Consider the following 16,515-nt stretch of genomic DNA (forward strand, 5'->3'; position numbering starts at 1 on the left):
CATTCCACAACTCTCTTTCCTTTCCATCTCTTTCCCCCCACCCCAGCGCTACAAAAAGTTTTAAAGACAGTACAGGCTACTCACTAAAATATTTGGGCACACAGATTTTGTGCTCAAGTATAAGTGGACCATAAGAGGTAGCTGACTACCTGCCACAAGTGTTGATGCTGAAAATTCAGTCTTTCCTTGCCCATTAGGGATTTATATTGGACACTAGATGAAGACATGGCATGTAGTGCATGGGCCACAGCATGGACAGCATTGTAGATGCTGTAGCTGTGGCCAGTCATACTCATTTCAAAAAAGGAACTAGGAAGGTTCTCCAGCTTCTCCTCCCCTGTGCAAATATCCCCCTTCACTGGACCCAGGACTGAATTTGGGAACACACAAGCAAAAGCCTGTTGCCAGAAGTCCCGGATGAAACCATCTCCCTTTGTGTTGGAAGGGTTTCTGTTCTCAATGAAATGTTGGAATCCTGGTAGATCATTGGAGTGAATTGTGAAAGCAAGAGCACCATTGATTATTTCTGTAGTCCAGTTCCTTTGATAGACAAATGAGGTGAATTCCATCTGTGCTGTCACGATCCAGACTTTACCATTTGGTTGATTTGTCACATCTTCCTGTTCTGATAGATATGGCAGCCATCTCAAGAATACCATGGAATAAGATTCGCCATAGGCCAACACTACATTCGCTTTGCTGCTCATGACTCTGTCATGTATTTTTGCCCCATGATTGAACATGTCATTAATTGCTGTGACAAAAGTAAAGACAGGATAGCTAGCAATGAACGCAAAACAGATGCCATTCTGGGAAAACATTGGAATCACTGTTTTCATAAACCTTTCTCCCTGTTCATTATCAACAACAAATAGCCCAATCCATTTCCAACAGAAATGCAGAAGTAAAGAGAGAATTCCTGCACACTGGAGGTCTTCCTTGGGGACCATTTGATAGAAGGGAAGTCCTGGGGTTTTGTCCTTTATCAGTGGAGCAGGACCATAAATGAGCTGTAGAGGTGGGAGGTGGGAAAACAACAGCAACTGGATCACTGTAGATCACTCCCAAGTATTGAAAGCACTTCATACAAATTACACAGGCCAACACACATTTTGCTTCCTTAAGTGTTACACCAATTCCTGGGTATATTTAGGGTGCGGATTCCAAAAATGGCATCCGTTTTGCCCTATCACATCTAGTTTGGAGACACAGCATAGCCTCATTAGTGAATGGTTCAAGCAGCTTCCTCATGAGGTCGTACGAGGCTCCGTGAGCCTCAGGTGGGGGGAGCAAACCAGTGCGCGGGAGCGGCGACAGCCCGCCAGGGGTTGCCATCACAGGCGTATGCCCCGAGTTGCTCTGCTAGGGAGGTTTGCTACTGTTATATTCTCAACAGCAATGATGATTTTGAAACTATGAGCTGGAGTCCGGGAAAAAAGTTTAATTATTTATTCATTTAAAATGCATGCAGTTTGTTGCGTTAGTTTTTATATCTTTCCATTTTCTATCTCTTTAAACAGGAAACTGGACTGCTGGAGAATAAGAAATGGATGCAATGCAAATTGCCATTCATGCAATGAATTTGTGTCACTTAAGAGACACATATAACCCAGAATGTGTTTCCCCCCCCCAAATTAAAATTGTGCACCGAATTGTGTTAGTTTGCAATCACAATGGGAGCAAAACTCTGAAGTCCTCCCTACTGCTCCCTTGTAGATTCACCCTGTTTTAACCTCCACAATCCACTATTTACATGAAAAACAACAGCAGCAGCAATGTCATGTGACATGTGATGTCTAGTTTTTCTGCAAGAAAACAAAGCTATCTGGGGACCTAATGAACTGAAAAAGTTGCTGGAAAGGAAAGAATCCATATCAGGATTGGAAAATGAAACCATCCCATTAGCTATTTCTTGGGGTCCTGGGTACAATCGGTGAGCCAAACACTATAGTGAGAGTTCAGTACAGTACGCCTGAGAAAATTGGCTCATTGAGAATAAAACTTTGGAGTTCTTAAACATGGGGTAAATTTTTGGGATTAAAAATCAAGATTTCTCATTCACATTTGCTTTCTTGAAGAAAAAGTAAAAACTGGGAGTTCTAAATGAATAATAGCCCAATCCTATGCTTGTCTACTCAGAAGTAAGTCCCATTAAAGTCAATGGGGCTTACTCCCAGGGAAGTGTGAATAGGATTGGGCTGTCAGTCAGTTATCATTTTTTTTAGTATTTTTCCTAACATTTTAATTAATTAGGATCACCAGACCACTTTAAATATATACATTTTTGCCTCCAGATTACAAATTATGTCTGGAAGGACAAAGGAACTGTGGATGAAGCATTAAATTTTTATTCACTGAAATGGTCCTACACATCCTACCTGTGGAATCTTGTAAATATCCAAGATGGTGGCCACACAAAGGGAGGTCTGTGTATCCAGTCCTCCAATGACTGTAATAAGGTTGTTCCCGAGTTCACAGACGTAACTGGGGATGAAGCGTTCCAGTTTGGATAGAAGTAGCATAGTGGCATGATAAGTTGACTTTGCAGTGAAATAGTTGTCAAAGACTTGGAAGCCCAGGGTGACATTGGGTAAGAGCTGAGGGTTTTCATTGATCTCCTTTATTGCAAAGGCCAAGGCCAGGATGTGCTGGTAATTCTTAGGCACGACACTAGAAAAAGAGTTTTGTTCCATTTCAGAAGGAGATTTCACTCACTCATTTAAATGGCTTTTTCAGAACTGTACTAAATCCTGTATACTCATATGAAAATATGAATCAAAATCATTCAATGGTGTGACTTAGTGGTGGTCATGGCAGTGATACTCTAATCATGCACTGGAGCAGTGTTTCTCAAACTGTGGATCAGAACCCACTAGGTGGGTCACATGCCAATTTAAAGTGGGTCCCCATTCATTTCCATATTTTATTTTTTTAATATATTAAACTTGATCATGGTATGTGACGGCATCTGGGGAAATGTTACAGTTCTGTAGCTTTAACAGGCTACTATGTATATGCTTTTACCAATGATAGTAAATGGGACCCACCACTAGGTAAGTGTGGGCAGGATTGCAGCCTAGGTTTGTTAAAATTTTTACTGCTTGATAATGTCACTTCTGATCATTACATCACTTCTGGTGGGTCCTCACAGATTCTCATTTAAAAAGTGGGTCCTGGTGCTAAAAGTTTGAGAACCACTGCACTAGAGTCAATTTCTAATAACGGTGTCATACAATGAAATTGAACTGTAAAGGACATGAAATTAGAATGAATTGGGGATTGTTCCATCTTCCTTTGAGAAGCAAGGAAAGATTTTTGGAGGTGTCTTTCATTCCTACAATGTAAATCAGATTAAACAAAGTCTGCTGTATTGAAAGCCAAATCATATAAGTATTAAGAAGAATAGAGAGGGAGAATTAGAAACTGGAGCAACCTTTATAAAAATGACTAACCTTTGTAAAGTTTATAGTAAAGGTTATTATAGGTTATAATAACCTTTGCAAAGTTTGGAAATGGTTGAAAAATCAATCCCAGCAATCTCCTTAGAACTGAGAACATGTTCAGTGCACTGAACATGTTTCAATGCAACATCCTAAAACAGAGAATTCTGTACATAAAGAATGGACAATGTGAAGAAGTACTTTTTTGTTGTCCCAGATCTATTACATTCTAGTGTTATGGGAGGAGGAAAAACCCTGCTCTCTACATATTTTCTCTACACCATGTATAATGCCAGTCTGTGCATCACTTTTCCATATATGAGCTGATCTTGCCCAGCCTGCTCATTTCATAAGATTGGGGGCTGAGCCCACAGACAGCACATTGGTGCTTGGGGACTTGTGGGCAGAGCCTGACAAACTAGGAAGTAGGATGGCAAGAACTGTGACCCTGTCCAGGATGAAGCACGTTTATTTGGGGATACATGGGCAAGCCTCTCCATCTATATCATGAGATTTCTTTCTCATTTACCTCTTTAGTGAACTTCCCTTTTCATAGGGAAGTTGCTAATAAAATTTAAAAGAAAAAAGTTCATTTCACCAGCGCTCCAACTCATAGATCTAGATTCTCTAGATGTTAAGGGAGGATGCATTTATTTTTCATTCCTTGGTATCCTAGATATGGTTCTATGAAAGTGACATGGGAGGTTTCATTTGCCAATGAAAGGTAGCTACTCAAAGGTAGCGTTCTCTGAAGTGCTACCTGTTCCACGCGCAGGGCCAGCTAGGCAGGCGGAGATCAGGGGTCTCAATGAGTGGATGAGACGGTGGTGTAGGGAGGAGGGGTTTAGATTCGTTAGGCACTGGGGAACGTTTTGGGACAAGCGGGGCCTGTACAAGAGGGACGGGCTCCATTTGAACCAGAATGGAACCAGACTGCTGGTGCATAACATTAAAAAAGTGGCAGAGCAGCTTTTAAACTGATCCCTGGGGGAAGGCCGACAGGAGCCGAGGGGCATCCGGTTCGGGACTCCTCATCCCTATGGGATGAGGATGGGGAGGTTAGAGAACAACAAGACAAAGGCAGGGTAGGAGAAGAAATTGGGAAAGGTAGGGTGATGGGATGTGATAGACGGTTTGGCACAATGAGAGGATGCGGGGACAAAGGAGCGAATAAGCAGCCCATTCTGGGGCATTCCGTGTATAAATGCTTTTATGCGAATGCCCGAAGTCTATGAGCAAAGGTGGGAGAACTGGAATGTCTGGTGACAAGGGAAAATATTGACATAGTGGGCATAACGGAAACCTGGTGGAATGCGGAGAATCAGTGGGATACCGCAATCCCGGGCTATAAACTCTACAGGAGGGACAGGCAGGGGCGTGTTGGAGGTGGGGTGGCCCTTTATGTTAAGGAAGGGATAGAATCCAGCAAAGTAGAGATTGAAGGTGGGTCCGACTCCACCGTAGAATCTCTGTGGGTTAAATTACCAGGCTTGTGCAGCAATGTAATACTGGGGGCGTGCTATCGTCCTCCAGACCAGAAATCGGATGGGGACCTTGAAATGAGGAAACAGATCAGGGAGGTGACAAGGAAGGACAGGGTTGTAATCATGGGGGACTTCAATTATCCTCATATTGACTGGGTCAATTTGTGTTCTGGACACGATAAGGAAACCGGATTTCTTGACGTGCTAAATGACTGTGGCTTAGATCAGCTAGTCACGGAGCCCACCAGAGGACAGGTGACTCTGGATTTAATTTTGTGCGGTATGCAGGACCTGGTTAGAGATGTAAACGTTACTGAGCCATTGGGGAACAGTGATCATGCTGCGATCCGTTTTGATGTGCACGTTGGGGGAAGAATACCAGGCAAATCTCCAACAAAAACCCTTGACTTCCGACGGGCGGACTTCCCTCAAATGAGGAGGCTGGTTAGAAGGAGGTTGAAAGGGAGGGTAAAAAGAGTCCAGTCTCTCCAGAGTGCATGGAGGCTGCTTAAAACAACAGTAATAGAGGCCCAGCAGAGGTGTATACCGCAAAGAAAGAAGGGTTCCACTAAATCCAGGAGAGTGCCCGCATGGCTAACCAGCCAAGTTAGAGAGGCTGTGAAGGGCAAGGAAGCTTCCTTCCGTAAATGGAAGTCTTGCCCTAATGAACAGAATAAAAAGGAACATAAACTGTGGCAAAAGAAATGTAAGAAGGTGATAGGGGAGGCCAAGCGAGACTATGAGGAACGCATGGCCAGCAACATTAAGGGGAATAATAAAAGCTTCTTCAAATATGTTAGAAGCAGGAAACCCGCCAGAGAAGCGGTTGGCCCTCTGGATGGTGAGGGAGGGAAAGGGGAGATAAAAGGAGACTTAGAGATGGCAGAGAAATTAAATGAGTTCTTTGCATCTGTCTTCACGGCAGAAGACCTCGGGCAGATACCGCTGCCCGAACGGCCCCTCCTAACCGAGGAGTTAAGTCAGATAGAGGTTAAAAGAGAAGATGTTTCAGACCTCATTGATAAATTAAAGATCAATAAGTCACCGGGCCCTGATGGCATACACCCAAGGGTTATTAAGGAATTGAAGAATGAAGTTGCAGATCTCTTGACTAAGGTATGCAACTTGTCCCTCAAAACGGCCACGGTGCCAGAAGATTGGAGGATAGCAAATGTCACGCCTATTTTTAAAAAGGGAAAGAGGGGGGACCCGGGAAACTATAGGCCGGTCAGCCTAACATCCATACCGGGTAAGATGGTGGAATGCCTCATCAAAGATAGGATCTCAAAACACATAGACGAACAGGCCTTGCTGAGGGAGAGTCAGCATGGCTTCTGTAAGGGTAAGTCTTGCCTCACGAACCTTATAGAATTCTTTGAAAAGGTCAACAGGCATGTGGATGCGGGAGAACCCGTGGACATTATATATCTGGACTTTCAGAAGGCGTTTGACACGGTCCCTCACCAAAGGCTACTGAAAAAACTCCACAGTCAGGGAATTAGAGGACAGGTCCTCTCGTGGATTGAGAACTGGTTGGAGGCCAGGAAGCAGAGAGTGGGTGTCAATGGGCAATTTTCACAATGGAGAGAGGTGAAAAGCGGTGTGCCCCAAGGATCTGTCCTGGGACCGGTGCTTTTCAACCTCTTCATAAATGACCTGGAGACAGGGTTGAGCAGTGAAGTGGCTAAGTTTGCAGACGACACCAAACTTTTCCGAGTGGTAAAGACCAGAAGTGATTGTGAGGAGCTCCAGAAGGATCTCTCCAGACTGGCAGAATGGGCAGCAAAATGGCAGATGCGCTTCAATGTCAGTAAGTGTAAAGTCATGCACATTGGGGCAAAAAATCAAAACTTTCGATATAGGCTGATGGGTTCTGAGCTGTCTGTGACAGATCAGGAGAGAGATATTGGGGTGGTGGTGGACAGGTCGATGAAAGTGTCGACCCAATGTGCAGTGGCAGTGAAGAAGGCCAATTCTATGCTTGGGATCATTAGGAAGGGTATTGAGAACAAAACGGTTAGTATTATAATGCCGTTGTACAAATCGATGGTAAGGCCACACCTGGAGTATTGTGTCCAGTTCTGGTTGCCGCATCTCAAAAACGACATAGTGGAAATGGAAAAGGTGCAAAAGAGAGCAACTAAGATTATTACGGGGCTGGGGCACCTTCCTTATGAGGAAAGGCTACGGCGTTTGGGCCTCTTCAGCCTAGAAAAGAGACGCTTGAGGGGGGACATGATTGAGACATACAAAATTATGCAGGGGATGGACAGAGTGGATAGGGAGATGCTCTTTACACTCTCACATAATACCAGAACCAGGGGACATCCACTAAAATTGAGTGTTGGGCGGGTTAGGACAGACAAAAGAAAATATTTCTTTACTCAGCGCGTGGTCGGTCTGTGGAACTCCTTGCCACAGGATGTGGTGCTGGTGTCTAGCCTAGACGCCTTTAAAAGGGGATTGGATGAGTTTCTGGAGGAAAAATCCATTATGGGGTACAAGCCATGATGTGTATGCGCAACCTCCTGATTTTAGGAATGGGTTAAATCAGAATGCCAGATGTAGGGGAGAGCACCAGGATGAGGTCTCTTGTTATCTGGTGTGCTCCCTGGGGCATTTGGTGGGCCGCTGTGAGATACAGGAAGCTGGACTAGATGGGCCTATGGCCTGATCCAGTGGGGCTGTTCTTATGTTCTTATGTTCTTATGTTCAATGTCTAAGTATGACCCAGATGTAAGCCCTGTCTGTCAATGCTATGCATTTATCTAGAATTCAACTAAATTTTAAAAAACACACACAAAAACCAGCTATTGGTGAAGGGGCAAAATGGGTGTCATAAAGCAATTTTTAAAATGCATTTTGTAAATTGGAATGGTGTATGTCAACACATCCTATCAAGAATGACCAAAAGGAAGCACATAGATTCTTAGATATACATATTATAATAATCATGCAGACGTTGGGAAAGGAAAAAAATATCTCAATATATCCTATCAAGAAGCATTTTCTACCTAAGAAATAGGATTATTTCTTGGAATATTTCCATTGTACCAATAAATACATACTTCAAGAAATTCATGGTTAAGAACTCCCTCAGTTAATCTTCTTAAAATCAAGGATATGCAATATCACATTTTGGGCACAATCCTAACCCCTTAAGTCAGTACTTTCCAGCGCTGACATAAGGGCAATGCAGCTCTGAGGTAAGGGAACAAACATTCCCTTACTTTGAGGAGGCCTCCGTGAGTGACACCCAACTGCCGGATGCAGCACACGTCCCATTGGCACCGCTATGCCAGTGCTGGAAAGCACTGACATCAGGGGTTAGGATTGCGGCATTTGTTGGCCATTACCATGTTAAATTTTTCTACTGTCCAGTTCAAGTATTCGTAGGCTGCAACTCCTGAACTGCTGTTTTCAGTGATCCAGGTCAACCCCCCACTGAATATGAAAACACCAAGAATATACCAATCTTCACTCCTCACTTAACTTCTTCCAACGATGGTGGTGGCGGGTCTTTGGTGAAGTCTGTTGGATCAGAGATGGTGAAGCTGTGAGAGGCAATTCCACCAACCACAACATCTCCAGAGAGATGATATTCATGAAGTGGAGAGTGGGGATCCTTTATCATGCATTTAACAATGCCAGCCTGGTATACCAGGTGAGGGTGAATCAGCATCAATACCACGAATGGCACCATCCCAAGTGCTCTCCTGACTGGATGTGGAATAAGGTGCACTGCAATAACAATGGTTTCAATGAAATGTTCAGTGTGCCTAACTGATAATCTAAAGGCTGTATTTGTAATAGTGTGTAGTATGAGAAAACAGACTGTTGGCTCCTCCTCTGTTCCTTGTCCTTACCGCAAAGTGCTGCCAAGTTCCATCTGTGCCATTGCTTTGCCTGAGGCCGCAAAAATTCCACAGAGCCTTTTAAGAAGCAGCAACATTAATTGAAATAATTAAAGGGTAAGATCATGATCAATTCCAAGCTGGGCATTCCCTAGGGAGTTGCAGAAGGAAACATGCTTGTTGTATGAAAAATGTTCTCATATCCACTTTGTTGGTTAGGAAGGGACACTTGGGATCTGAATGACGTTCAGCAGGAAAAGGAGGTCCTTTTAATGGAAATGGAAAAAATATTGAAGAGAGCAACCAAAATGATTACTGGGCTGGGGCGCCTTCTTTATGAGGAAAGGCTACAGTGTTTGGGCCTCTTCAGCCTAGAAAAGAGGCGCCTGAGGGGGGACATGATTGAGATATACAAAATTATGTATGGGAAGGATAAAGTGGATAGAGAGATGCTCTTTTCCCTCTCACACAACACCAGAACCAGAACTTTTCCAAGTGGTGAAGACCAGAAGTGATTGTGAGGAGCTCCAGAAGGATCTCTTCAAACTGAGAGAATAGGCAGCAAAATGGCAGATGTGTTTCAATGTAAGTATGTGTAATGGGGCAAAAAAAATCAAAACTTCACTTATAGGCTAATGGGTTCTGAGCTGTCTGTGACAGAACAGGAAAGGGATTTTGGGGTGGTGGTAGACAGCTCGATGAAAGTGTCAACCCATGTGCGATGGCAGTGAAGAAGGCCAATTCTATGCTTGGGATCATTAGAAAAGGTATTGGAATAAAACGGCTTATATTAAAATGCCATTATACAAATCAATGATAAGGCCACACCTGGAGTATTGCATCCAGTTCTGGTCACCATATCTCAAAAAAGGAAAAAGTGGAGATGGGAAAGGTGCAAAAGGTGCAAAAATGATTACTGGTCTGGGGCACCTCCCTTATGAGGCAAGACTACAGCATTTTCGGCTCTTCAGTCTGGTAAAAGGGCGCCTGAGGGGGAACATGATTGAGAAATACAAAATTATACAGGGGATGAATAGAGTGGACAGAGAGATCCTCTTTTCCCTCTCACACAACACCAGAACCAGGGAACATTCAATAAAAATGAGTGTAGGGAGAGTTAGGACAGACAAAAGAAAATATTTCTTTACTCAGCATGTAGTTAGTCTGTGGAACTCCTTGCCACAGGATGTGGTGATGGCATCTGGCCAAGATGCCTTTAAAAAGTGAATTGGGAAGATTTCTGGAGGAAAAGTCCATTGCAGGTTATAAGCCATGATGCGTATGAGTAACCTCCTGATTTTAGAAATGGGCTACATCTGAACCAGATGCAAGGGAGGGCACCAGGATGCAGGTCTGTTGTTGTCTCGTGTGCTCCCTGAGGCATCTGGGGGAGCCACTGTGAGATACAGGAAGCTGAACTAGATGGGCCTTTGACCTGATCCAGCAGGGCTCCTCTTACGTTCTTATGTTCATTGCAATGGAGAAATGGGAGAGCTGGTGGACCACATGATTAAATTGTACATTAAATGTAAATCTTAAAGAGAACTTTTGCAAAATGATGTATAGATTGTATTTGACATCAGTTTAATTAACAACAATGTATGAAAATGTACTGAATAGATGTTGGAAGTGTAAAAGACAAGATGGAATGTTTTATCATATATGGTGGACTTGTACAAAAGTGAAAAAATATTGAACTTTGTTTCACCAGCAAATGCAGTTGATATTTAAGGTAAATTACAAATGAAACCATAAGCTTTTCTGTTGGGAATATTGGATGATTCAATTCAGAAAGACTGTGAAACTATGTTTTTATATATGACAACTGCCTCAAGAATATTGTATGCTCAATACTGGAAGATTCCAGAGATACCTTCAGTGGAAGAATAGTGGTTAAAGTCACTGAACCTTGCAGAAATGGACAAACTTACAATTCTTCTTAAAGACAATTCAGTACAAATTTTTGTGGACAACAAGAAACCACTCTTGAACTTCCTGCGAGTGAAGGGAGAAATGGGTCAAATGAACAATGGATTTGATGAGTAGACAATGGTTATATAACTTGTTGTCTCTTTTTTATTGTTGAAATTGTACTTTAGAATAATTATCAGACAGTTTAAGATGTGATAGCTAATATGTTATATGATTTTGTAAAAGAACAAAGAAATGTAGATTAAGAACTCCGCACCTGCCACACAACTTTCAATAACTCTCTTTTTTCCTTTTTTAAATTTAATGTTCACCTATTTCTAATTGGTATTTCTAATTTACTGAGTTTGAATATTTTAGGGCACAATCCTAACCTGATATTAGGTTAGTCCTAATCCTAATCCTAACCTAACCTAACCTGGGAGGGTCACAAATGTGCTGTAAAGCATGTTTGCGCCTCCATGGGAGGAAGCCAGGCCAGTGCTCCCAGAAGCGCCGGCCTGCAGAGGCTGACAGAGGCCTCCATACCGGCTTCCTTCCAGCTCCTTGTATTGGCTCGGATGAGCCGACACAAGGGTGACAGGTACATGTGGGGGAGGTGGGGAGGGGGAGGGAGGGAGGTGTTCCTGGGCGGGGGAGGGAGGGTGATGGGCGCCCCTGGGGTCGGGCGGGCGGAGAGCGGGAGGTGGGGCTGGGATCCAGCAGTTATGCCAGATCCCAACCCCTGTCCCCAGGGGGAACAGAGCGGCTTCAAGCCACTCCGCTCCCCTCAGATTTGCGCCACCTTAAGAGGTGGCGCAAGTCCAAGGAGATCCGTAGGCGCTAGCAGCCCTTACCCAGGGGTAAGGGGAAATGTTTCCCCTTGCCTCTGGCAAAGCTGCTTCTGGCCACAATCCTGTGCTGGATACAGCACAAGCCTCCTGGGTTGCCTGTTCCAGCGTAAGTTAGGATTGCGCCCTTAATCTTTGATCTTTTAAAATAAAACTATAACTTTTTTAAAAAAGATTTTTAAAAAGGAAGAGCAATCTAAATGTGCCAACGATCATCCCCTTGAGAAATTATTCGGCTGGTCAATGTTGCAACAGGCACGACCTGCCTGGCCACTGTCCTCTTGCACATGGTAGTGGGCTGCAGCCATGATCCTCTGTCAACACTGGGAAAGGTAGGCCTCTGAAGTACTGAAAGTGCTTTTGAACTTTTGTTATGCGTCGGTGTGTTGGAAAATTGTGTTATTTTTATAAAATGCAAAATGTGGAGATGGTGTTTGTTTTCACACAAACATCTTTATTTCACTTTATTTTGTTATCAACAAACGCCTCTAACCACTGCAAGAGAATTATTTCTGACTACAGCAGTTTTTCCTTCAGGTGGATTTAGCAGGGTTGCCCAGACTAGCAGGTACAGTGTGGGACAGGGTGTAGGCATGAGAATTTGGTGTCTGCTCTTAGGTAAGCAGTTTCCAAAGTTCATCTTTGAAAAGGTAAAAAGGGGCATGGATGTGGGCAAATCCATTGATATTTTATATCTGGACTTTCAGAAGGCATTTAACACAGACCCTCACCAAAGCCTCCTGAGAAATCCACACAGGAATAAGAGGGTAGGTCTTCTCATGGATTAGGAACTGGTTGAAGACCAGGGAACAGAGAGTAAGTATCAGTGAATAATATGGGAACTTGAATTTATTCATCTCTCATCCAACCTCAATCCTACCTGCTCTCCGTGGTTTTTTGGCCTTCTTCCTTCATCTGGCCATCCACACAACTATTTTACTATGTTGATTAATCCCGTTAAGAGGAGGGCATTTATGTTGGTGAAATTTAACATTTTTCCATCAGCCGTTCATTCTGGCAGATTTTCTAATATCCCCTTGGAACATAGATTGTGTCCCCTTTGCTCTTTGGAGCCGGACACAGTGGCCCACATTTTGCTCTGTTGTCTGTCCCTTCAATTACTCTGAGAAATTCATTTACATTCTGTACTTTCTTTTCCTCTAAGTTCTTTGTCAGAGACCTTATCTGCACTTTTGAGTGACTCGGTTGTAGCCACCACTGGTGCGGTAGCAGAATTTCTATCTGCAGTTGCTAAGTTAAAACCTTTAACATGATGTATCTCTGTTTCGTTGTGATCTTTTCTCGGTAGCACAGCCATTGTCTTGATTATTTTCCTGTACTGTATTTTAATGTTTTATTTAACTTTTGTTTATGCCAATAAAGGTTTTGGAATGGAATGGATGGATAATATTCGCATTGGAGAGAGGTGAAAAGGTTTGATCTTGGAAAAAGTGCTTTCTAATTTGTTCACAAATGACCTGGATTTGGGGATAAAGAGTGAGGTGGCCAAATTTGCAGATGACACTAAACTTTTCCAGGTGTTGATGTCAAGAAGGAATTGTGAAGAGCTGCCGAAGGTTCTCTCTCAATTGGCAGCAAAGTGGCAGGCACGCTTCAATGTAAGAAAGTCTAAAATGATGCACGTTGAAGCAAGAAATCAAAATTTCACGCATATGCTAATGGGTTCTGAGGAGTATGGGATGGATCAGGAAAACAATCTAGGGTGCTTGTGGAAAGCTCAATGCAAGGGTCAACATAGTGGGCAGCTGCTCTGAAAAAAGGCCAATTCAATGTTTGGCATCATTAAAAAAGGGATTGGCAAATGTTATTACACCATTTTCCAACTCAATGGTAAGGTCACATCTGAAGCATTGTGTCCAGTTCTGGTCACCACATCTCTAAAAGGATACAGTGAAACTGGAAAAGGTGCAGAAGAGAGAGACTAAAATGAATAATAGGCTTAGGCATTCGATACAAGGCTACAGCATTTGGGGCTTTGGTCTAGAAGGAAGGTGCCAGTGGCCCTTCACAGATGCCTTCTTTCTAGACCAAGTTTTCAGCAGGAGGGCCGCATCATCTCTCTGACACTGTGTCGGGGGCCGGGGGGGGGGAAGAATTAATTTACATTTAAAATTTGAATAAATTTACATAAGTTTACATAAATTAATATACTAGAGGTGGAACTTATATGAATGAATGAAGGTCTTGCAATAGCTCAAGGCCTATAAAAGACCTTGCATGAAGCAAGGCTGGCCTTTTCTTTGCTGCTGCTACTGCATCACAGACATGAAACAGCAAGCAGAGGAGGGAGCCCTCATCCCACAGCTAATGCAAGAGGTCAAACAGTCGCCCTCATGCTGAGAGCGGTTGAGTCAGGCCAGTGCGGGCTCCAGCAAGTTTCCGGAGGGCCAGAGGCTCATTGGAGACTGGGGTCTCCCTGAGAGCTGCATTGGGAGTCCTCAAGGGCCGCAAGTGGCCCCAGGGCTGGGGTTTGGGCACGCCTGTTCTAGACTATAGCTGCAAAGGCTGAAGTCTTTCTTCATAAGGGAAATACTCTAGTCCATTAGGATGCAGTCCTATCCTGTGCTGCAACAGGCAAACCAGGAGGCTTGTGCTGGATCCAGTGCAGGGTAGTGGCCAGAAGTAGCTCAGCCAGAGGCAAGGGGAAACATTTCCCCTTACCTCCTGGTAAGGGCTGCTGGCCCCTATGGGTCTCCTCAGACTTGCACCACCTCAAGAGGCTTGAAGCCGCTCCATTCTCCTTGAGAATGGGGTTTGGGATCCGGCATAACTGCTGGATCCCAGCCCCGCTTCCCACTCCCTGCTCACCCGCAATTCATCTTAATATACTTACAAAAATTATCATTGAAAAACCAGGCTCATCATGAGGTGAGCTCAAGTTGGATCCCGGGAGCTGTTTTCCAAAGGGGAAAAAAGAATAAGGGTGCAGTCCTAGGAGTGCCCCGGGCTGGTGCAAGTCCCTTGCGCTGGCGCAAGAGGGTCGCAAATGTGCTGTAAGGCACATTTGCGCCTCTTCGGGAGATGGTTGGGCCAGCGCAGGAATGCGTGCAGGCCTGTGGAGGCTGAATTCAGCCTCTGCATCAACTTCACGGAGAAGCCATGCATCAACCGAGTTCAGCCAATGAAAGGCTCTGGGGAGGGCAAGGAGGAGAAGGCGGGATGGAGGCATTCCGGGGCATGGGTAGTGTGGTACCGGGGTCAGGCGGGGAGCAGGAGGCAGGGCTGGGACCTGGCAGATATGCTGCATCCATGCCTGCATTCCTGAGCAGCATGGAGTAGTTACAAGCCGCTCCGCTCTTCTCAGACTTATGCCACCTCCAGAGGTAGTGCAAGTCTGAGGAGACCCATTGGGGCTGTGGTGGCTTCTCAGGGGTAAGGGAAAGATTTTCCCCTTACCTATGGCTGAGCCACTAGCCTCTTACCTTGCGCTGGATAGAGTATAGGCCTCCAGGCCTGCCTGTTCCAGTGCAAGATAGGCTTGTGCTGTAATTGATTTATCTTGGATAGATGCCTACATTTGAGGTGGGAGAGGTTTGTTTACATAGGATTTGTGGAGTGAAAAATTAGTCAAATGATATCATCAATAAAGGTTGAGTATTTTAGTCCATTTCAGCTTGTCTCATGCGATTTGTGGTGGACCACCTTGATTTAATTTTTTTTAACCCTTTCTTCAGATCTTTCTTCTTATCAGCTGTACCCTGTTGTTCAGGTCTGGTCGCAACACAATGATATAACATTTGGGGAAAAAGATGCAACTCAACAGCCCAGCACTGGAGGCCAAAATAGAGAAGATCTCCACAGCAACCATGTACTTTCCCTTAGTGCTCAGGTAGGTTGGCACAAAGGAGAGCCAAACACTGCAAAAGACCAACATGCTGAAGGTGATGAACTTGGCTTCATTGAAGCTGTCAGGTAACTTCCTGGCAAAGAAAGCCACAGTGAAGCTGACAAGGGCCAGGAGACCCATATAGCCCAGGACACAATAAAACAGGGTCACAGACCCCTCATTACATTCCAGCACAATTTCTTCCACCATGGAATGTTGATCAACATCAGGAAATGGGGGAGAGGTTGCCAGCCACACCGTGCATATGCCTATCTGAATAAGAGAGCAGGAAACAACAATGGAGGTGGCCAGTCTTGTGCCCACCCACTGCCTTATCCTACTTCCAGGTTTGGTTGCCATGAATGCCAGAACCACCGTGATGGTCTTTGCCAGCACACAAGAAACAGCCACTGAGAAGATGATGCCAAAAGCAGCTTGCCGGAGGAGACAAGTCACCATCTTGGGTCGGTGAATGAACAGAAATGCACAGTGGAAGCAGAGCAGGAGGGAGAAGAGGAGAGTGTAGGTGAGATTCCGGTTGTTGGCTTTGACGATGGGAGTGTTGTGGTGCTTCATAAATGTTCTGAGCACCAGAGCTGTGATCAAGGAAAAGGAAAAAGCAGAGCAAGTTAGACTGATCCCCAAAGGCTCTTCAAAAGAGAGGAAGCTGATCTCCTTGGGAATACAGAAATCCCGGGTTTGGGCTGGGTATGTTTCAGCTGAGCATTTGAAACAGTCATTCACATCTGAAAAAGAAAACATGGTGTCTTCACTGCAAAAACACAGCACAAATGCAGCAATCTCCTAATAGATGGGTTTCGGATCTTGTCCCCCATTTTTCAGCCCACCCTGCCCTCCTTCTCTTCTCAGACTTATATATGACCCAACAGGCATGGGTCCAAGAAGAGCAAAAGGCCATCAGGGGGCCTATACAGAGTTGAGTACAGTTGTTGAGGTCTGAAACCTGAGAAATCCCTCAGGTCTTGTTCACAGGAGAAAAGTTACAGGCATTGTATCTGATGTAGCCTGTTGGTGTTTAATTCTGTTGTGCTCCATGTACCTAAGTGGCAGGTGATACTAAGTGTAAACCCTGTGCACCTGAGTTTGGGCATGCCCTATGCATAAAGCAGG

At 44.4% G+C, this 16,515-nt stretch overlaps 1 protein-coding gene across 1 annotated transcript in view; it reads right to left on the reverse strand.

The window, feature by feature from the left end:
* LOC136653385 (vomeronasal type-2 receptor 26-like) overlaps positions 1 to 16,515 on the reverse strand; it is a 47,154-nt gene that overhangs the window by 4,629 nt on the left and 26,010 nt on the right. Inside the window, exons 9-11 of the mRNA XM_066630289.1 lie at positions 15,256 to 16,130; positions 8,413 to 8,576; positions 2,379 to 2,670 (exon numbers count right to left, since the gene is read on the reverse strand). Of these exons, the coding sequence (XP_066486386.1) occupies positions 2,379 to 2,670; positions 8,413 to 8,576; positions 15,256 to 16,130 (1,331 nt within the window). The remainder of the gene's footprint in view (positions 1 to 2,378; positions 2,671 to 8,412; positions 8,577 to 15,255; positions 16,131 to 16,515) is intronic.

The sequence above is a fragment of the Tiliqua scincoides genome, chromosome 5 (assembly GCF_035046505.1).
Source record: "Tiliqua scincoides isolate rTilSci1 chromosome 5, rTilSci1.hap2, whole genome shotgun sequence".
Classification (NCBI taxonomy): domain Eukaryota; kingdom Metazoa; phylum Chordata; class Lepidosauria; order Squamata; family Scincidae; genus Tiliqua; species Tiliqua scincoides.